This window comes from Ruditapes philippinarum, unplaced genomic scaffold, assembly GCF_026571515.1.
Source record: "Ruditapes philippinarum isolate M1 unplaced genomic scaffold, ASM2657151v2 ctg11769_1_1_1_1, whole genome shotgun sequence".
Classification (NCBI taxonomy): domain Eukaryota; kingdom Metazoa; phylum Mollusca; class Bivalvia; order Venerida; family Veneridae; genus Ruditapes; species Ruditapes philippinarum.
Window position 1 is genome coordinate 4,093 of NW_026863969.1, and position 24,683 is coordinate 28,775.

General features: G+C 33.3%; 1 protein-coding gene across 1 annotated transcript; it reads right to left on the reverse strand.

Annotated features, from left to right (window-relative positions):
• Positions 1 to 367: 367 nt before the first annotated feature.
• On the reverse strand, positions 368 to 19,985 carry LOC132723974 (uncharacterized; the record flags this gene model as incomplete). Its single annotated transcript, XM_060708776.1, is given in 6 exon segments — positions 368 to 867; positions 1,799 to 2,098; positions 3,425 to 5,179; positions 12,436 to 12,629; positions 19,035 to 19,655; positions 19,913 to 19,985. Coding segments are annotated over 5 exon segments (2,715 nt in total). The 3' UTR covers positions 368 to 687.
• Positions 19,986 to 24,683: the final 4,698 nt, after the last annotated feature.

Sequence of the window (24,683 nt, forward strand, 5' to 3'; positions counted from 1 at the left end):
AGAAAAAGACGCGCATAATCTCCATACTGCCATCTATCCATATATCAAGTTTCATAAAAATATTTTCAGTACTTTTTACGTTATTGCGGGATCCAGGTTATGTGTAAAATTTGCCATATTTTCAGTCTATTTGTTGCCATAGCAACCAGAATTTTAAACATAGGAAGAAAAGAAAAAGACGTGCATAATCTCCATACTGCCATCTATCCATATAGCAAGTTTCATTAAAATATTTTCAGTACTTTTTGTGTTATCGCGGGATCCAGTTTTGTGGACGGACGGACGGACTGACGGACGGACAGATGGACGGACAGACAGACGGACGGAGGGTAAACCTAAAGTCCCCTCCGGTAAACCGGTAGGGGACTAACAAGCACATGCCTTCTTTACAGTGGAAAAGTCACAATTTTTCAACAAAATTAAAACGAGTGATAAATTTGTTAAACAAATTAACAAGATTACAAAGTCAAAGTTTTAAAGATATTTCAATTATTTGTATATCAACAGGATTTTTCCAGCGGCAAACATCGATGTATTTATTTTCCCATTACAAACATGTTTTATAAGTTGTGGTAAAGTTAAACCATTCACAAATCATCAACACTTTACAGCAGATGTGTTAAAGTAACATCTTAACATTCACATGTCCAAATATGATATCATTTAACTATGGTCCAGTCAAATTTTTCACATATCAACAAGACTTCTTAGTATAGGTAAAAGTAGATCCGTGTCCTGTTTGGGATTGATCACCCTTGCAGATCTTGACGACTGTTGCATTTGACGCTCAACTTCACAGAAACCCTTGTCTGCAGACACTATTGTAAAAGACACATTAGAGGGAAGACGTTCATCCATCTTTCCCACCTGAAAATGTAGTAAATAATAACACTACACATATAATTTACAACCTTTCTTTAGCTAATATATTATGTTCATATTTGATACTTGAAAAAAAACTTATATACATGTAAAAATTTATCATTTTAACCATTTGTTTCCTAAATGAATGTCCTGACAATGAATAAAACTGCCTTAAAACGGAAGTTAAAGTTCTAAGTAAATATTCCTTCATTCAAAAAGATTCAAACTTTGAAAGGTTACATTGATGTGAACCTCTTTTTCTTGCTTCTTTCTTTCTTTGTTTTGTGTCACATCGACACAGTATAGGTCATATCGCGACCTTCCAGCTTTAGAAAGACCTCGGGTGCCCTTCTGTGCATTATTTCAGGCACAAATGGGCACCTGGGTAGAACCATCGACGTTCCATAAGCTAGCTGGATAGCTTCCTCACATGAAAGAATCCAAAGTCCCTGTCGGGATTCGAATTCACAGCTGTGAGGGGCAAGTGGTTTGAAGTCAATGACCTTAACCACTCGGCCACGGACCCCCCTTCTTGCTTCTTAACACAGTATCAAAACAAAGATCTGAAAGACAGCTTGCTTGACTTTTCTCATTGCTTGACAATATAGAAAGGGGCATAACTCTGTAACAAGGTAATTCAAAAGTTATGTGACATGTACCCATCATGTTGGATAATCTAAGTATTTCGGATATACCAATTTGCACGCAGAAACTTGAGTGTGACAGTGATGTTGACGCCAACACCGGCACACAGGTAAGTACAATAGCTCACCTTTTTCTTTGAAAAGTCATAATACAACAATTGAATTACATATAAAGTCCGAGTGAATAGAAGATTTGTATGAAAACATAACTATTAATCAGAAATTAATTTCATTCTTCTTTCTTTCTGTGTGTAAAAACTAAAATAAAATAATATTCAATTAAAACTCACAGTCAAAACTAGAGCAAAGTCTGCAGCATCCTTAGTCTGTCCACATCTATCACTTATATATACTTGACCATTTTGTTTCATTTCAAAGTAAATTTCATTGAGCGTTTTCTGTCCAAAAGTAAATTTACCACCGTAGAATGCCCATACAAACATGTCTTCAGGAGGACTGTGAGGTAACACTCTAAAAAAGGTGGAAAAGTTGTCCAAATCCAAGAAAATAATGTTCCTCTTCTTCTTCAAGTTTTCTGTTGAGATCAGATTTACATCCTGGGTATTCAGAAATAACTCAGGATTCTTCAGCTAAAATAATATATAAATAAACATTTTGAAGGAATAACACATGTCAAACAAGAGGGCTATGACGGCCCTGAAACGCTCACCAGAAACAACTGTTTTTCAGTGTTAGAAATATTTTTCAAATGAATTTGCCGAAAATCAAGTCCAGCACAACTTCAACTTGCCCCTGTAGTTAAATAGTTTTAGCTGCCCCTAAAAGGAGAATTCAATCAAATTAATATGAAAAAATTTGATAAAGACTACCTAAGAATGCTACAGACAAAGTTTGGTGACAATCCATCAATTAGTTTAGTAGAAGATGTTTTAAAGTTTTTCTATTTTTAGCTCTGGTCAACCCTTAATGGGGCCAATTAAAAAAATGAGACTGTCATAAGGATGATACAGACCAAATTTGAAGTAAATCTGCCATGCAGTTTTAGAGGATATGAATATTGACGCCATGAAGACAGACACCAGAGCATCCTCCTTTGATACAAGTAACTCACCCTGAACCTTCGGTTCTGGTGAGCTAAAAAAAATAATTCACTATCAGTAAATTAGTTTAACTGCAATGGGCTATATTCATAATACTTGATAAAAACAAAATTGCAGTTATTTTTCAAGCCTGAGGATTGAATGTTAAACCATTGCAGCAGAATTAAATTGAGCAAGTAAGACCATAAAGGTTAAGAATTTAATTGAGCAAGTAAAACCATAAAGGTTAAGAATTAAATTGAGCAAGTAAAACCATAAAGGTAAAGAATTAAATTGAGCAAGTAACAACATAAAGGGGTAAGCCACTGCAGCAGTATTAAATTAAGCAAGTACAAACATAAGGTCAATTGTGATTTGATTGATGCAGTCACAAATCAAGTAAAGAATTATAATTCTGGCACTAAAAATGTACAAGACCACTTATTTATATGCCGTTACATTGTCTAGTGGAATCATTCACCATAAGACCAAATATTAAGGGTTTCCAACTTTATCTCTTCTCCACTTACATCATCTTTTTTTTGTACATGTATATGAAAATGAGCCAAACTCAAAGCCAGATTACTACATAAGTGTAATATAACATTTTTCTAAAGCTGATTATAGTAATATATGTTATTTTATAGTTGAAATAAGGATAAAATTTATTTTACAAGTTTCCTAGATCTTTTCTTTACATTTTACAAAAATCTCACAAAAACTTCTAATTCATACCAGGTACAGTTTTATACTCTGGGGTGTAAATATCCTGATACCACCTTGGTATAGATCTACTATTATTTTCTTTATAAAATCATTCAAACAATTCTCTAAAAGGAATGCAATATAAAATTAGAAAAATCACTGCTCTATTACCTGCTTTGTTGAAATTGGCCCATTGACAGTTCCTTTAAAAGCAAGATTCGAACCATAAGCACCAGTTTGATGACTTTTAAAATTACTGTCATCCCTTAACGCAGCTTCTTTCAAAGCAGCCCTCTTTTCTATTTCTTCCTGTCTAGCAGCTTCTTTTCTCTCTGCATTTTTTATTCGTTGCTGTTCTCTCTTGGCTTCTATTCTCTCTGCATTTATAAATCGTTGCTGTTCTCTCTTGGCTTCTATTCTCTCTGCCTTTTTTATTTGTTGCTGTTCTCTCTCTGCTTTTTTTATTTGTTGCTGTTCTAACATACCAAGTGCCCTTTTCTTTTTCCTCTCTAGCATATTATTAGCTGCAGCTTTTGCTTGCCTCGTTGGCATTCTTCTGCACTCAGGGTCTCCATCTTTTTTTTCCTCCTCTTTATTTAAGAATTTCAAAAGTTTTTCACATGCCGATACTTTTGCTTCTTCTTCCGCAAGTCTCCTTTGTTTTTTTGTCATTTTTTTGCCTGGTTTTCTCTTCTTTTTCCTTTTTTTCTTCGATGAAGATATAACCATACCAGACTTTGGTTTGGTATTTTTCTGATCATCTTCGACCACTGAATCACTATCACTAATAAGAATTCTATCTACACTGCCATCAGGATCACTGATTTCTATAAACTCAAGGTCTGAATCAGAATCGTTAGAGGAGGTTCCAAAATCTTGTGTCCCAGAAACTATACCAGTGCTTGTTGATGGCATTTCTTCCTTAATGTTATACTGTTGTGCTCCTTTAACTTCTTGTTTTACTCTTTCCAAGTGCAAGGTTTCTGTGGCACCCTCATTCTTAACAGTGACATCGGGTCCTGTTTCTTTAACTTCTTGATTTACTGTTTCAGTTGTACCTTCTTTCTTTACAGTGACACCAGGTCTTGTTTCTTGAACTTCTAGTTTAATCACATTATGATGCAGTGGTTCTGTGGTCATCTCTTTCTTAACATTGACACCAGGTGTAGTTTCATGAACTTCTTCTATTACTTTATCCCAACAAATTGGTGCAGAGGTACCCTCTTTCTTTAGAGCTACACAAGGAAATGTTTTTTGAACTTCTTGTTTTATTTTCTTGGCAAGATCTACTTTTTGCCCTAATTCTTTACTAGAGGCACACTGTTCTGTCTTAATATCTACTACACTATCAGATTCAGAATCAATATCACGTAAAGAACAACTTAGTCTTGTCCTAGGACTATCATCTAAAGCACCTTTCAGTGCTTTTAATTTTTCATTTACTAAATTTCTACTTGATCCAGGGCTATCAAAACCAGATTTTTTCCTTGGACTTTCCTTTACACCACCTTTGGATGGTTGAGATTTATCATTTGCACCATTACTCATTTTACTTTTACTACTGTCTCTCTCTAAGGCTTGGTCTTTTAAGTCCAAATAACCGTCTTCATCATTTAAGTTCAAATAATCATCTTCAGTTCTGAAAGCGTGACCATTTAATGTTGCTACTGGATCATGCTTTATTGTTTGCTTAACTTTACCAATGTGCATTAAGCCATTATGTGCCTTCTTTCCTTTTACTGAAGGTATCAAAGACAGAGCAGAGTATTTCAAAAATTCACTTGTGGTGTTAACAAGGTTGGCTTTAATATTACCCACAATGCCACCAGCACAAATATGTCTGGGATCTCCTGCTGGCTGTTCATCAAACAATCGATGACATCTGTCACAAGAAAATGTCATTATGTATGTAGAAAATACATCAGCCTGAAAAATATACAAAATACCACTGATCAATTACTTTACAAAGTAAACTTAAGACTTGCTGATAAAGTTGATACTAAAATATTTTTATTTTATTTAAGTTACTAGCTGAACAAATGAATTGACAAGATTATCAATGAATAAAAAATGGAATAATTACAATATTTCAAGGACCATTATTGTTCATTTTTTACAAATTGTCTTTGAACATTCTGAGATGATAGCATTATTTGTGTTGATATCTTATAAAACGTAACATAACATAGCATTTAATTTCTTAAATTGATATCCACATCTTGATATTGAAACTTAAAGTGACATTATGCCCACCCAAGTATAAACGATGGGAGTACTGGTCAAAGTCAAAATTGGTTTAGACTTTGCCGCAGTTTCATTCAAATTTTAGTCTTGTTCATGTGTATAATCAATAACTCATGTTACTAGCAGAAAAGTTCTATATATGATAATATATATTGGAATGAATTGTAAACATTCAATTGATATAAAGGACAGTCTTTTGATATTTAAGGCATCTGTTTTATTTTATCCTCAATATTTTTCATTATCAATTTGTTGGTCAATGACCAAAGTAATAATAACCATTATAATACTTAATCTTTTTAAATATTTAGCCTATTCCGCTCAACTTTATACAGGCATCGAAAAATATTTTCATAGTCACTGGTCCTGCAGGACAAGTAGCTTTTAAATCCAATGTACAGGCAACATTTTGATACTCATTCTGCAATGAGTTTTCTTAACTATGAGCGGAACAGCAGATTTTTTTATCTCTGTTTACAACGAAAACAAGAGCTGTCACAGGAGACAGCGAAGCTCGACTAATAATATACTGGACGCAGTAACGAGGACAAAACTATGAAAGAAAAATCAATTATGTATAATTATGTATTAAGTTATAGTAAAAAATAATAATTGTTAACATAAATTCCAAGATCAAGGGGAATAATTCTAGAAATAATGCTAGAGTTATGGACCTTGTCACACAACATTTGAGTAATGATAAGAAATATATATTTGAAGTTTGAAGTAGATACCTTAAAAAGTAAAGAAGTTATTATATTTCTTAAAGAAAATCCTAAGTTCAAAGAGAGATAAATGTGTAAATATTGCTTCAAGGGTTATGAACATTGTCACATAAAATGTAATTGATAATAAGGAATAAGTATTTGAAGTTTGAGGTAGATACCTTTAAAAATAAAAAAGTTATAATAAAAAATAACATTTTTCTAGTAAAAAAATCTAAGTTTATGGGGAGATAATTCTTGCAATATTGGTGCTAGAGTTATGAACCTTGTCACATAAGATGTGGATGATGATAACGTAAATATATTTGAAGTATGAAGTTGTTCCCTCCCTTACGGAATTAACTTATAAGTCACTTATAGGCTATTTTATATGTAGATTATACTTCACTTAGTCAATTTACCTATAAGTCAAGTATATGTATTTTAAATGCAAATTAGATGTAAGTGCAGTATATGTCTGGCATTTTGACATATAAGTGAAGTATAAGTTATATATAAGTCACAAATATGTGACATGTAAGTCAAAGATATGCTCAACTTATAAGTAACATATAAGTGACTTATATGTTACATATAAGTGACTTAATATAAGTCACTTATAAGTAACATATAAGTCACATGTAAGTCACATATATGTTGCTTGATGTCAAAAAAGCTAGAATGAAAATAAAAGTTTAGTAATTTAATTTCAAAAATGTTTATTAATTTATATTCTTAGTCATATAAATGAGCAAAATACAAAATTCAGCATACATATCCTTCAGTTCAATCATCTTACATTCACTATAACAAAAACAATATTTATTTCTAGCAGCAAGTTTTTGTAGGTACTGGTTTTCTTGGAATCAAACACTTTGTTTTTTACAATTATTTTGCTGGAAGTCTGTCAGTGAGGAACTTTTCAAATCATAAATTTGTTTCAAATGTTTCTGATTATTTAAACTACTATTTCTTTTATTGATGTCTGTTTCAGTCCTCTGATTCTGTTTCCTCGGAGAACTTCATGTGGCTGTGTTCACCTTTAAAGATAAAATTCATAATTAATTAAAAAAGATGTGGAATAAATTGTGTACTATTGTATATGCAGTTATATTTCATATTTTTTATATCATCAAACTATATTACCGGTAGCTATTTATGCTTATGCATATACAAAAATACTAAGTTACACAGTATCTCATTTCAGTGCACAAGTCACCAGTGTTGTTTAAGAATTGCTTAAAGTCTCTTATAAGAATTGATTAACTGCACTATTTGCAACAAAATTTATTATGCTTTTTTCTGGGAAAGATTTAGAGCAGAATTAGTATAGAGATTAAAAAATATACCTTTTCAGGCTCAATACTGCATATCATTATTCACCTGGCATCTCAAAGTAAGAACTGGTCCCACTAGCCTGCAATGTATGTAAAATGTAATATCAGATTTCTCCATTGAAAACAACAATAAAATGATAAATGATTATGATGACCTCGTCTTATTCAGCTCATAAAACTTCTGATTGTACTATTTAGTCCTAATAATTCAATTAATTTGACTATTATATCTAGATTTCAATCAATTACAAGTATTAGTTAATCTAATGTATGAAGCTTAGAAATAACAAGATTGCATTTGAGAAAAATGCTATGCCACCGCATTAATACAATACTAAATAGTAGTGTAGGAACAGATTTTTTTTTGTTTCTATACAATTTTGAAGATTGTCATAATGCAAAGATCCCTGACCTTATAAATATTCTAATTCTTATTATCAGATTATTGGTTAAATCTGTTGTTAACTCAATAAAAGATCAGAGTAGGAATATATCAATGCACGCGAGTCTAGTAAATTTGGTGGTGAAGGTCATATTTCACACAGCCTAAATTTCATGACTACATCAAAGGACAACACAGTAAGACACTTTGTCAAAATCTAGGTCAGCTGAAATCAAAGTTCACTTTACATCTTAATCTGTGCACATGGTTCAAATTTCATAGCTGTACATCAAAGGACAAGAAAGTAGGTCACATCATCAAAATCTAGGTCACCTGATATCAAATTTCAATTTTACAACTAAAACTGTGCACATGGTCAAAATTTCATTGTTGTACATCAAAGGACAAGAAAGTAGGTCACTGTCCCCTTGGGCAAGGCAAAATTTTGGACCCAAGGGTTTAATTCAAAACAATCTGGATACAGGTCCACCAAACAACATTTCAAGTCAAATATCTAAGCTGTAGCTTTCTCCCATTCAGAAAACATTTGTTTTATTTTCTGTTTTTATTATGTGTACATAATGAGAATCACTGCCCCCGGGCAGGGCCAATTTTGACACCAGGGGAAAAATTTGAAAACCTTTGGTAGAGGACCTATAGATGATATTATATAGCAAACATCAAAGCTCTATGTCTTGTACCTTCAGACAAAAATGTTTTTTATTTTTTTACTATATGTACATAATGAAAATCAATGACCCCCGGGGCGGAACCAATTTTGACCCCAGGGCTATAATTTGAACAATCTTGGTAAAGGTTCACTTAGCAAAGTCTCATGCCTTTAAGGCTTATATTTAACCTCTAGCCTATGTCAATTCAAAGAAGAAGATTTTTTAATTCAGAGAAGAAATTTTTTCAAGTTTTTACTTTATACATATAAGGAAAACTATCGCCTTTGGGGCAGGGCAATTTTAACACTAGGGGCATAATTAAAACAACTTTTGTAGAGGACCCATAGATGATATCATATACCAAATATCAAAGCTCTAAGCCTTGTACCTTCAAACAAAAAGATTTAAGAATTTTTTACTATATGTACATAGTGAAAATCAATGACCCCTGGGGATGGGGCCAATTTTGCTAGAGGTTCACTACACAATGTTTCATGCAAAATATCTTAACTCTAGCATTTGTAAATTAAGAGAAGATGATTTTTTAAGTTTTTACTATATACATATAAGGAAAACCTATGCCCCCCGGGGCGGGGCTAATTTTGACACTAGAGACAAAATTTGAACAACTTTGGTAGAGTACCTATAGATGATATCATTTAACAAATATTAAAGCTCTAAGCCTTGTACCTTCAGATAATAAGATTTTTTGATTTTTTTACTATTATGTATATATTGAAAATCAATGACCCCCGGGGCGCGGGCAATTTTGACCCCAGGGCTATAATTTGAACAATCTGGGTAGACGTCTACCAGACAATGCCTTATGCAAAATATCTAAGCTCTAGGCCTTTTGGGTCTTTACAAGAAGGTATTTTAAGTTTTTACTATATGTACATATAGTGAAAATCAATGACCCCGGGGCAGGCCGATTTTGACCCCAGGGCTATAATTTGAACAATCTTGGTAAGGGTCTACCAGACAATGCCTTATGTAAAATATCTAAGCTCTAGGCCTTTTGGGTCTTTACAAGAAGGTATTTTAAGTTTTTACTATATGTACATATAGTGAAAATTAATGACCCCCGGGGTGGGGCCGATTTTGACCCCAGGGCTATAATTTGAACAATCTTGGTAGAGGTCTACCAGACAATGCCTTATGCAAAATATCTAAGCTCTAGGCCTTTTGGGTCTTTACAAGAAGATTTTTTTAATTTATTCTTATAATTCCTTTTGGTTGCCATGGCAACCAGATTTCTGCATGGAATGAAATTCTTTGAACAACTTTGGAAGCCCTTCACCCAAGGATCAATCCTGCCAAGTTTAGTTGAAATTGGACTAGTGGTTTTTCACAAGAAGATTTTTTAAGTTCACTATATAATCTATATAACACACACACACACAAACAAACACACACACACACAGGTGAATCGCTATATGCCACCGCATCGCAGATGCTGCGGTGGCATAAAAATAGCCTTGATCTCTCAAGTTACAAATTTTAGTTTGCTGCCATCTTACTTTGATTGTTTAATATATAACCTGTATCTGCATAAATGTTACTCAAAAGTATTTACCTGATCCTGTTGTATATCTTCTTGTCCAAGGTGATTCTTCTTGTCATTCTTATTTACCATTACTATACTTAAACATCTTGAACAAAACAATATCTCTAAAATTCCTAAAACATCAAGTAGATTCTCTGTGATTTCACCAGCTTGCTAACCTAAATGTTTTAGACTTACAACTGTGTACCTGGGCAGGTCCAATATTATGTAAAACAGGGTAAATCCAAAAATCAAAGCACTCATCACTTCTATCTTACAGTCATTGAATGTGAAAAAAATCAAATAACTAATAGATATGTAAATTTTAAAAATCATTATACATTTTTGAAAAAGAAAATGCAATGTTCTTTTTTACAAATTCAGGATAGGAAATGTTATCATTCCCCAAAATAATCACATGGAACAGTCTGATTTGTAGGAATGACCAGTCAGAAAATTAGTCATGCACAGATGTGGCAAAGGCAGGTGGCCAGTTTTATCAGACCTCTGATCTATGTGGTGTAAAAAATCAGTGGATGAAGAAAATATATGCAATCATCAGGCATATTGGTTCCTTGATTTTATATAGATTAAAAGGGCAATATAAATGAGTTTATTTCAAGCACTGTTTTTTTTATTGTTTAAATATCTAAAATACACTAGGCCTAAATGTCTTAAAAATAACACTTGTATATTAAAAAAATACACCTCTTTTTCTTGTTAAAATATTATTCTTACTTCAGCAAAATTAGGTCTGTATTACTTAGTACAGTAGGTGAAAACATATAGATTTCAATGTCTGTTTCAAGTTAGAAAACAAACAAGAGTAGAATTATGCCTTGGGTGATTTTATGTGAAATATTTTTTCCTTGTGAGAAGAAAATTGACATAGAATTTCATTTCTTTCCATGGTAGCCTAGAAATCACTGATTGAATGCCATTTCTGTCCCAATTCCGCACAGAATCTGTGCCAAAATTTTTTACAGGTAAAATACTTAATTGATAATCATTTTTCCTATTATCTTATTTAAAAAACCCAAGCTGTGTTCAAAAATTAATAAGCAACATTTAAAAAAAATCTTAATTGTTTGTGATTAAGGTCTAAGATTATAGTATTTTAAATTCTGAGTATTTTGATACCCATTGTGTTAAAGCAAAGACTTACAAATCAACTTCAATAAATTTATCAATTTTTCTCATGTTTTTGTACTTAGTAATTTTTCAGCTTTGCTCAGTAATAAAAAGTCTCGCAAAAGTTCTAAGTTTTCACTTATATCTAACATAGAAACTGGTTACTTCAAACTTTACCAGTATAAGGCACTTATAAGTGACTTGTATGTGACTTACATGTTGGGGAAAAATGGCCAAAAGTGACTTATATGTAGCATATACCTATAACTGACTTAGACAGGTTTTTAGGTGATCTATAAGTGACTTATATGTAACTTATAGTTCTCTTATAGGTCAAGTATAAGTTGCATATAAGAAACATATAAGTCACTTAAAGTCATTTTGGTAAGGGCAGTTTAGAAATAAATAAGTAACAGTAAAAAATAATATTTTTTATGGAAAATTCTAAGTTCAAGGGGAGATAAATCTGAAAATATTGGTGCTAGAGTTATGAACCTTGTCACATAAGATGGGGATGATGATAAGGTACATATATTTGAAGTATGAGGTTGATCCCTTAAGAAATAAAGAAGTAACAGTAAAAAATAGTATTTTTTAAGGAAAATTCTAAGTTCAAGGGGAGATAAATCTGAAAATATTGGTGCTAGAGTTATGAACCTTGACACATAAGATGTGGTTGATGATAAGGAACATATATTTGAAGTTTGAAGTTGATACCTTAAGAAATGACAAAGTTAAAGTGAAAAATATTTTACTGCACCAAAACTTTAATCTAAAATCTGGACGCGGACGCCGGGGCGAGTAGGACAGCTCTCCATATACTTGGTATAGACGAGCTAAAAATGAGCATGTCACTTCAAGCTTGAATTTTTAAGAAATTAAAAAAGGTCAATATTTTATTTACAATCCATGTTAGATTTTTCCATAATCCCCAACATAAAAGCTTTTATCAAGTGTTAAGCAGACACTGAGGTATAGGTCAGTATTTAGTAAAGCTCAAGCATATATGTCTTCAAACAGGTAAGCCTTCAAGAGAGATCTATTTTCAGTACCCTACAATAAATCAGCAAGGGCATATCTGTTAAATGGGAAGGTAAAAAATGTCTGATGCTTATGGCAACAATGACATCTGACTAAACATAATAGTAAAGCTAAAAATGTTATTACCAAATCATTATCAGTGAGCACACATACTCTATGGAAATTTGGGTGTTGCTTTAAATCAGCTGGCGACAAAATGAACATGCTACACTCTAAACACTGCACTTGGAATGGTATCTTTTCACACTCTTTGATGTAATCTTGAACAAATTCCTCTGCTAATGCCACTGGTAGATTAAAATCACCATCTGTTACATCATCTGCAGTAAAAAAAAAGACTTTTTCCACAGATTACATGTAACAACAAGAGCCATGTCAACATGGCCATCCCCCGCCGAATGTGTTTGCTCATTGGAAGAATGTATATGTAGTAGAGCAGAATAATTCCATTTTAAGAGGTCTTTTGGTAATGAAAACTGATGGCTATAGTGATTACAGATTTTAAACCTATGTGAAAACTGATGGCTGAAAATAACAAAGGGCAATAACTGAAAAATAATGCAGGGTAGGTTATCATCCTTGTGTGCTGCATCCCTCCTCAGTAAAATCTATCCACCTATGAAGTTTCAAGTTGATACCTCAAATACTTTTTGAGAAAAAAATTGAATTGAAAAATTAAGTTTAAAAATAACAAGGGGCAATAACTCAAAAATTACAAGAACCGGTTGAACCGGGTGATGCTCCCCGAGAAGGTTCTGGACACAGGAAAGTATAAAAAAAATGAACAAAGGGCAATAACTCCAAAATTAGACCAGGCTTTGTTTAGGTTCTTGAAGCGTTGCAGTTCTATCCAATTACATCTAGCTACCTACAAAGTTTCATGTTGATATCTCTAATAGTTTTAAAGTAATGTCCAGGACAAAAGTCAAAAAGTAAAAATAAACAAAGGGCAATTACTTCAAAATAAGGCAAGGCAGAGTAATGATTCTTAAGCACTGCACTTCCACCCAATGAGACCTATCTATCTACAAAGTTTCATGTTAATATCTCTTATAATTTTAGAGTAATGTCCCAGACAAAGTTCAAAGTGTCAAAATGAACAAAGGGCAATAACTCCAAAAGTAGGCAAGACGGTGTTACAGTTCTTGTGCACTGCAAACTTACTCAATGAGATCTATCTACCTACAAAGTTTCATGTTGATATCTCTTATACATTAAGAAATATGTCCCGGACAAAGTTCAAAGTGTAAAAATAAACAAAGGGGGATAATTCAAAAATTAGGCAAGGCAGAGTTAAGGTTCTTGTTCACTGCACACCTACTCAATGAGATCTATCTACCTACAAAGTTTCATCTTGATACCTCTTTATACTTTTAGAGTTATGTCCCGGACAAAATTCAAAGTGTAAAAATAAACAAATGGCAATAATTATAAAATTTGGCACTGCAGAGTTACGGGTTTTGTGCACTGCATACCTACACAATGAGATCTATCTACCTACAAAGTTTCATATTGATATCTCTTATGATTTTAGAGAAATATCCCGGACAAATTTCAAAGTGTAAAAAGAAACAAAGGGAAATTATTCAAAAATTAGTCACAGCAGAGTTACGGTTCTTGTGCACGTCACACCTACTCAATGAGATCTATCTACCTACAAAGTTTCATGTTGATATCTCTTATACTTTTAGAGTTATGTCCCGGACAAAGTTCAAAGTGTAAAATAAACAAAGGGGGGATAATTAAAAAATTAGGCAAAGGCAGAGTTACGGTTCTTGTGCACTGCACTTCTACTCAATGAGATCTATCTACCTACAAAGTTTCATGTTAATACCTCTTATACTTTTAGAGTTATGTCCCGGACAAATTTCAAAGTGTAAAATAAACAAAAGGGGGTAATTCAAAAATTAGGCAAGGCAGAGTTACGGTTCTTGTGCACTGCACTTCTACTCAATGAGATCTATCTACCTACAAAGTTTCATGTTGATACCTCTTATACTTTTAGAGTTATGTCCCGGACAAAGTTCAAAGTGTAAAATAAACAAAGGGGAATAATTCAAAAATTAGGCAAGGCAGAGTTACGGTTCTTGTGCACTGCACTTCTACTCAATGAGATCTATCTACTACAAAGTTTCATGTTGATACCTCTTATACTTTTAGAGTTATGTCCCGGACAAAGTTCAAAGTGTAAAAATAAACAAAGGGGAATAATTCAAAAATTAGGCAAGGCAGAGTTACGGTTCTTGTGCACTGCACACCTACTTAATGAGATCTATCTACCTACAAAGTTTCATGTTGATACCTCTTGTTGTTTCAAAGTTATGTCCCGGACAAGAAAAGGGGACGGACGGACGGACGGACGGACGGACGGACGGACGGACGGACGGCCGGACGGACGGACGGACAAGGCGGCGACTATATGCTCCCCCGAAATTTTTTCGGGGAGCATAATAAAAGGTAGAGTTATCATTCTTGTGCAGTGCACACCTCCTGAGTGAGATCTATGCACCTGTGAAGTTTCATTTTGATATCTCAAAGGCTTTTTGAGTTATGCTCTGGACAAAAATTAATTTTGAAAAAATAACAAAGGGCAATAACTCAAAAATAATGCAGGGCAGAGTTATCATTCTTTAGCACTGCACTCCTCCTCAATGAGATCCATCCACCTATGAAGTTTCAAAGATGATACCTCAAATACTTTTTCAGATAAGCTCTGGACAAAAATAGCATGAAAAAAACAACAAAGGGCAATAACTCAAAAAAAATTGTATAGGGAAGAGTTATCATTCTTGTGCACAACATTTCTCCTCAATAAGATCTATCCTTCTATGACATTTCATGTTGATATCTCAAACACTTTTTGAGTTATGCTCCACTCAGGTGAAAAATTAGGTATGAAAAATAACAAAGGCAATAACTCAAAACTTTATGAAAGGAAGAGTTATCATTCTTGTGCACTGCACACCTCCTGAGTGAGATCTATGCACCTATGAAGTTTCATGTTAATATCTCATAGGCTTTTGGAGTTATGCTCTGGACAAAAATCATTTTGAAAAATAACAAAGGGCAATAACTCAAAAAATCATGCAAGGTAGAGTTATCATTCTTGTGCACTGCACTCCTCTCAATGAGGTTTATCCACCTATGAAGTTTCAAGTTGATAACTCAAATACTTTTAGAGATATGCTCCGGACAAAAATTTCGGACTGAAGGACGGACGGACGGAGACTATTACTATATCCTCCGCCGAAAATTTTCGGCGGGGGATAACAAAAGAAAATTTTGGTTTTAAGCCATGCACTGTGCATTAATTTGATTTTACAAAATCTTTTTTCTTTAAGTCTTTGCAAATAATTTAAATAACTAATTTTTTTACCCAAGGGCAATGATAAAGCTAATATCTAAGCTTAGGACCTGATAGTTTCCGATAAAACTCAACTTTCAGCTCCTGTCACCTACTTATGTCATTATATAAACCATTCTAACACTATCGGAATTTTTTCTATATAAACAAAGAAGGCCCGAAGCGTGCATTATTCAACAATAATGCACACGCCATTCTTATTATCTTCATGTGTATTTTCACATTGAGGGTGCCATTTTGTTTGAAAAATCTGATAAATAAAAACATATTTTGTCGAATTTTGTTGTGAAAACTATTTAGAACAAGAGCCATGTCAACATGGCCATCCCCCGCCGAATGTGTTTGCTCATTGGAAGAATGTATATGTAGTAGAGTGGAATAATTCCATTTTAAGAGGTCTTTTGGTTATGAAAACTGATGGCTATAGTGATTGCAGATTTGAAACCTATGTGAATACTGATGGCTGAAAATAACAAAGGGCAATTACTGAAAAATAATGCAGGGTAGGTTATCATTCTTGTGTGCTGCATCCCTCCTCAGTAAAATCTATCCACCTATGAAGTTTCAAGTTGATACCTCAAATACTTTTTGAGTAAAAAAAATTAAATTGAAAAATTAAGTATGAAAAAGAACAAAGGGCAATAACTCAAAAATTATAAAAGGTAGAGTTATCATTCTTGTGCAGTGCACACCTCCTGAGTGAGATCTATGCACCTATGAAGTTTCATTTTGATATCTCAAAGGCTTTTTGAGTTATGCTCTGGACAAAAATTAATTTTGAAAAAAAACAAGGGCATTAACTCAAAAATAATGCAGGGTAGAGTTATCATTCTTAAAGCACTGCACTCCTCCTCAATGAGATCCATCCACCTTTGAAGTTTCAAAGTTGATACCGTCAAATACTTTTTGAGATAAGCTCTGGACAAAATAGCATGAAAAAAAACAAAGGGCAATAACTCAAAAATTGTATAGGGAAGAGTTATCATTCTTGCGCACAACATTCCTCCTCAATAAGATCTATCCACCTATGACATTTCATGTTGATATCTCAAACACTTTTTGAGTTATGCTCCACTCAGGTGAAAAATTAGGTATGAAAAAGAGCAAAGGGCAATAACTCAAAAATTATGAAAGGAAGAGTTATCACTCTTATGCACTGCACACCTCCTGAGTGAGATTTATGCACCTATGAAGTTTCATGTTAATATCTCATACGCTTTTGAAGTTATGCTCTGGACAAAAATCAATTTTGAAAAATAACAAAGGGCAATAACTCAAAAATCATGCAAGGTAGAGTTATCATTCTTGTGCACTGCACTCCTCCTCAATGATGTCTATCCACCTATGAAGTTTCAAGTTGATAACTCAAATACTTTTAGAGATATGATCCGGACAAAATAGCATGAAAAAAAAACAAAGGGCAATAACTCAAAAATTGTATAGGGAAGAGTTATCATTCTTGCGCACAACATTCCTCCTCAATAAGATCTATCCACCTATGACATTTCATGTTGATATCTCAAACACTTTTTGAGTTATGCTCCACTCAGGTGAAAAATTAGGTATGAAAAAGAACGAAGGGCAATAACTCAAAAATTATGAAAGGTAGAGTTATCATTCTTATGCACTGCACACCTCCTGAGTGAGATCTATGCACCTATGAAGTTTCATGTTAATATCTCATAGGGCTTTTGGAGTTATGCTCTGGACAAAAATCAATTTTGAAAAATAGCAAAGGGCAATAACTCATAAATCATGCAAGGTAGAGTTATCATTCTTGTGCACTGCACTCCTCCTCAATGAGGTCTATCCACCTATGAAGTTTCAAGTTGATAACTCAAATACTTTTAGAGATATGCTCTGGACAAAAATGTCGGACGTAAGGACGGACGGACGGAGACTATTTCTATATCCTCTGCCGAAAATTTTCGGCGGGGGATAATGAAAGAAAATGGTCTAACTAAGAAAATGAATCCGAACACCAATATCTTTAATTCAGTCGTTAACGCTGTACAGACATTTAAAGTGTTGTTTATGTGACGTCACAATGTAGCGCCAAACAGCACATGCAAAACAGTCAAATCAAGTAAGCTATTTTAATGTCGCAAACAAGTTAAGTTTTACATTTATTCCACTTTTAATAATTTTTATTTCGCTTGAAAAATTATCAAGTGAAATAAAATAAACAAACAAAGTTTTATCAACTTTTTAAAAATTTGTTATTCTGAAAATGTTTCTACACACGGTAGAATGAACGACAGTTTTTTCAACCCACTGGAACAGCCTTGAAAGAACGTTTCTATTGGAAACTCTGAGTCGTAAACAAATTTAACCACCAAATATAAAGTCCAACTTTATAATAATAATTATATTTTTTCTTGACGTGTTAGAATGGAAATAGATATTAATTCTTCATGCATTATTGTATAATAATGCACATTTTTCGTTCAAGTGCTTTGTAATTAATCACTCAGGCCCAACGGCCTTCGTGATTATATTACTACGTATTTGAACTCAAACCATGCATTATTCTACAACAATGCACTCAGAATTGATATCTATTCCCTAATTATACACTGATTCCCTAATTATACACTGATTTTTAGTGTCAATTTGATGCTGATATTGGGCCTTATGCCCCACCATCAAAACTAAGTCCCAATTATAAAACAATTTTTCCCCCTAAAACTTTTGTAAAATAAAGAAAACCCCTTAAATGTGTATGAGTGATTATATAAAGATAGCTGTATATATATGTGCAGGGTTACACTAATTTTCATCACTTTGAAAATCAAATTTATTAGCACATATTGTCCGAAAGCTTGCTGATTTTCCCCCCCTCTAAAATGCTGAAAATGACAAATGAAAAATTTTCCCAACCTGATGGACCCTGCCTGCAACTTTCCCAAAAATGTGAGAAAAAACATCACTGATCAAGGCAGTGTAGGACTACCAAATGAAAATTCCTTCGCAGTTTGGCCAAAATCAAGTGGAGGTTTTAGAGATATTTTCTGAACCTTTCATACACTTTTTAGTTATGTGTTTAAGTCATAATGGCACTAAAAAGGTCATAAAGTAACAGTATTCAGTTTCAGATTTACTTATGTAGGAAGACTTTAGCATTAAAACAGCAGGCATGAGTGGGCAGCGTGGTACATGTAGAACCATCAGCCTTCTATTAACTACATGTAATTATAGATATTGATGTACAATAGCAGACAGACTATTATCCAAGCTCCTATTTGAACACATATGTGCTTACCTAACCTTGTACTCCCTACACGGGCCGAGCTAAATGAGAATAAACTTTGTACATGTAAACAAACTCAAAAAAAGCCAAAAATTATGCAACAGCACTTACCTTTGAATGGGAACTTGAAACTGTAATGCCTTGAACTTTCCATGTGACTTAAACATGACTGTAGGTTCTTGAACAAATAAAGGCAATCTGGACATTGATATGCTGTTATAGCGAGTGGGGGATAAAACACCAAGTGATTTTCTCTGTCCATATGTTCCCTACACAAATCTTTGCTTTCAAATTCTAAGTCACAATCTGGACATTTAAAGCAAACTGGATCTGGTAACAGCTTTGTGTCTTCAGCTAACCGTAACGGGTTGCAAGGGGAATGTTTAAACAGATTCATATGCTGTCCTAGAGATCCTTCGGATGAGAATTCAGCGTCACAGAACAAAACAGGACAAATATATTTCCCTTCAGATGATGCACTTGCAGCTGAACCAAGAACTTGCGCAGTCTCTCCAGCTTTGTTTCTCAAGCTTAACAAAGCTACATTTTCTGGGGGAGAAAAGTCATTATCACTTGTATCAAGCCATGATCGACTATTAGCTGATGCATCAGTGTTGGTACTTGATGCTTTCTTTTTCTTCTTCTTCTTTTGCCGTTTCTTTGCTTCATTACCAGGTGGCCTACCACTTTGACTAGGCACAGTTGATAGTGTTGATGTTTTATCTTTTATACCTGAAGAAAAAACAAGAGATGTATATACTTCAATATCTATAAACATAAAACTCCAAATTTACTTGCTCTACATAAATGTACTTTTGATGGACAAAATTTGTAAAAATCAAACACAAAGCTCTAATTTACTAATTACCGGTCTATATTGGTATATAAATGGGCTTTATTCAATTATCATTTTAGTGGCATTCAGTATAATATTTGTTCATAAAATTCATTTTTAAGTTATTTTAATTTGACAACTTTTTATGACTTACCATTTTTCTTAGCCCAGTAACTGGCAGCATAATTTGCTTCTAGCTAACTCTTGATGATCTAGATTTTGTTTCAAGATAATTGGAATGAGACTTTTTCAATCTCACGTTTAGATCTCAGCAAGGCATTCTGCAATAAAAAAAAAATCATCACTTTATGATATATTTGTACAGTCAAACTTTTACTTATCAGTCTGACAGTTTTGTAATTTGCAGATCTATCCCCTAACTTCGATTTCAAAGGGTCAAATGGAAAAAAAAGTGATAAATATGTTGACTTCTGAATATTTTTATGTCATAAAAAGTTGTAAATGTCTAAATACAGACATTTTGGGTGCAGAAATATTTTTAAAAGTACTATTTCCAGAACTCCCATAATATAAGCACGCTTGTGATAACAATTAAATAATTTAACACCACTATTTCATGTAACCAGTACAGAAATTGTATTCAAGCAAGTTTCTAAATTGTTTTAATAATCATTGATTGTCAGACAATTGCCTGTATGAAAGTAATTATATATTTAGTTATAGGTGATGTCATTGGCATGTGTTATTCATACTTTTAACAGGTGTGACCAGCAAGCCTTTTTTCCATGTATAAAAGAAATATAATGTAAAGTTTAGTCTGATAAACAGTTAAACTTATTGAGAATTTTTTCGTTATAATTTTCATGTGTTGAAATATTAATGAACTATTAAATCATGTTATATGTTTTGTTTGTATTCAGTGAGATGTAAATTTTAATGGGATCTATCTAGCACCAATAACCGTGTAATGGAAGAAAATGAATGAATGGCCACTGAAGACTTTACCAAAGTTTATGTAACTTTTACGGCTCAATTATTTGCGACTTTTTGATTCGCAAAAATACAAATATTTCCACGCTGAAAAATTTACCATTTTACAAAGTATTTATTATATTTACATACAGGAACACATGAATTAACCTTAACAGTACCGGTATACTATGAATTGAAAATTTCCTTCAGCGGCTGGCTGCATTCAGGTTTTAAAAGTATGAGTAAATAACATGTTGTGGATTCTTACTGACCTTTTCTTCTCTATCTGCTTTCTATTCTGTTTAAATCTGCTGGTGATTGAGTCTAAAGAGGAATGTTTTTGGGCTGCTCCGACATTATAAGTCATTCTGAATGTTCAACCCATGATCACGTTTTTCTCTATATCAAAAAGTATTGAATATAAATTACACAATTTTCTCATAATGAACCACCAATTACATCATGGAAATAAAAGCAAACATCATAGAAAATTAGTCACAAAATATCATTCATCCTAAATCTTTTTGTTACTATTTATATAAGACAACATGAACCTCCTTTTGCTGCTTTTATGCATTATTCAAGCATAGGCTTCCATCTGTGTAGAAACTATCTAGTTCTAGAACCATCAAACTCTGCAGGTTGAAACAAGTCCACTAAGTTCAAATGAATGCATGCCACCCCTGGTTTGGTGACCTTAACCTTTGACCTGAAAGAAGACTAGTACTGAGGTAATAACTTAAGGTGCATGCACCTGTGAAGTTTAGGAAAGGCTGGAGATTAAAGGACTTTGACTGAGTTTGGTGTCAAGAACAAATATTTGTGACAAACAGACCATAAACAGTTCTTTGGCATGGTATGCATTAATCTTTTATTTACCAATAACAGACATTTTCTTTATGTCGTCCTCATCACTGAGTTTTAGGTCAAACTTAAACAATGAAGTAGTACATGTAGTCATGCAATTTCAGTACAAGTATTAATACTAACACTGCAAAGATCATATGGGGGCTTATCAGCATTACTAGTGGAGGAAGCTCTGAGGTCTACTTATATGTATTATTGTAAAGTATGACAGGCACTTGAATGGTCCCCAACTTTCCAAAATCTACGAGGACAGCTTCCTTACAACAATGAATTCAAATTCTTTGGTGAAATTCAAATTCATGAAAATGATTTTACTTTACAGACTTTTACAAAACAGGAAAATGGTACTCCATAACTGTCAATATGTAAGGTTTTTAAAAAGTTGCACAAGTAATTATGATAAAAATACCTTTGTGCCTGTTACTTCAGGGGAATCTAGGATTTCTATCACTGAACGATTCCCATCCATACTGACAAATATTAAATTCTTTTTACATCACCTGAAAAAAACAGAGCAAAACACATAATGTTGTGAATTTTACACAATGATTTTTATCACTGAATGGTTTCCGTCCATGCTGACAAATATTAATTTTTTTACATCACCTGAAAAAAAAAGCAAAACAAGATTGCATTTGAGAAAAATGCTATGCCACCGCATGATTCAAATTTCATAGCTGTGCATCAACCTTCAGACAAAAATATGTTGTTTTTTTTTTCACTATATGTACATAATGAAAATCAATGACCCCGGGGCGGAACCAATTTTGACCCAGGGCTATATAATTTGAACAATCTTGCTAGAGGTTAACTACACAATGTTTCATGCAAAATATCTTAACTCTATCCTTTGTAAATTTAGAGAAAGATGATCTTTTAAGTTTTAAACTATATACATATAAGATAAACCTATGGCTCCCAGGGGCGGGGCTAATTTTGACACAAGAAGGCAAAATTTGAACAACTTTGGTAGAGTACCTTAGATGATATCATTTAACAAATATTAAAGCTCTAAGCCTTGTACCTTCAGACAATAAGATTTTTTTATCTTTTACTATGTGTATAAAAATTTATATTGAAATCAATGACCCCCCATGGCGGGGGCAAATGTGACCCCAGGGCTATAATTAGTGATGGAAATCAGATTAAAAATTTTTACCCTATCGATCATCGGTTCGGTCGATGGGACATAATCGATAACTTTCGAATAAAGTCGGCGTTTAAAAAGGAAATAGGGAAGTAACATTTTCTTACCAACGCACTTGATAATATTTAGTAACACAAACTCCATTAAGCACTTGCAACACAGTTTTAGCCTTATATAGTCATAATTTTACGAAATAGATTTTATTTTTCAATGGATGTCAAATAATACCATTCACATCACATTTATATTACTATTGTTTAAATCTCTTATTGATCCTATTCAACTCCAAATTGTCTCTGAGATGATTTTTTGCATTCGGTGAGGTGTTCCAAAAAAAAAATTAACGTCAGAAAATTAATTTCCCTTTTGATACTTTAAAACGTTTTCGACGACGTCGCGAACAAATTTTTGTGAATCGATTATTGTCGTTTTACATAACAGTAACTGATTGTCGGCGACTTGCGACAATCGGAACATCACTAGCTATAATTTAACAATCTGCTAGAGGTTTACAACACAATGTTTCATGCAAGATATCTAACCTCTAGCATTTGTCAATTGCTAGAATTTTTTTTAAAAGTTTTTAGCTATATACATATAAGGAAAACCTATGACCCCTGGGGCGGGGCCGATTTTGACCCCCAGGGCTATAATTTGAACAATCTGGGTAGAGACTACCAGACAATGCCTTATGCAAAATTATTTTCTAAGCTCTAGACCTTTTGGGTCTTTACAAGAAGTGTTTTAAGTTTTTACTATATGTACATATAACGAAATAATGCAATGACCCCGGGGCGGGGCCGATTTTGACCAAGGGCTATAATATTTGAACAATCTTGGTAAGGGTCTACCAGATGATGCCTTATGCAAGAAAAAAATATCTAAGCTCTAGGCCTTTTAGGTTTTTACAAGAAAGGTATTTTTTAAAGTTTTTACTATATGTACATAGTGAAAATCAATGACCCCCGGGGCGGGGCCAATTTTGACCCAGGGCTATAATTTTGAACAATCTTGATAAGAGGTCAACCAGACAATGCCTTATGCAAAATATCTAAGCTCTAGGCTTTTGGGTCTTTACAGAGAAGATTTTAAAATTTATTCTTATAATTCCTTTTGGTTGCCATGGCAACCAAGAATTCTGCATGGAATGAAATTCTTTGAACAACTTTGGAAGCCCTTCACCCAAGGAAACAATCCTGCCAAGTTTGGTTGAAAATTGGACTAGTAGTTTTTCACAAGAAGAATTTTTTTAAGTTCACTATATAATCTATATAACACACACACACACAAACACACACACACACAGGTGAATCGCTATATGCCACCGCATCGCAGATTGCGGTGGCATAAAAATATTATGTGGCTCTTAGTGTGATTTAATTTGAAAGCATTTAAACAATTTTCATTTCCATTTTTTTGTTTACCATTTTTAAGAATTAAAAATTTAAATGAAACAGAGTGAAGGAATAATCTGACATTTGCATGCACATCCAGATCACATCAAATTGTAAACTATGGCCTAAAAAAATCATTTCCTAATGCATCCTGTCAAAAACCTCAGTGGAGTGCCTTTTAATTTGTTTTATAAATTTATTATAATTTATTTTATGTATAATTTTATCAAAAGCTTAGACTCTCTCAGTTAGGTTTTGTTTAGTTTCAGTGTTCACAAATGCATGCAAATTTATAATTTGTAAGCTATTCAAGTTTAAGTCTTTACTTCTGAAAAAAAAAAAAAAAAAACTGTTGGTCATGGCATGACCATTGCTTGACAACGAATAAAGCATTCTGCATTGTGAGAAATTGCAGTCAATTTCAGCCCGAAAGTTACCAGCTACCATTGGTGGCTCTTGGATGGTCTGTTAAACAAGGAAGTTCAAAGACTACATAGATCTGTATATTTAAAAGGAAGATCAAATAGAAAAAAGCATAAAAAAGAATATATAGAATTCTATACCTTCAATGAAAAAAACGTTTG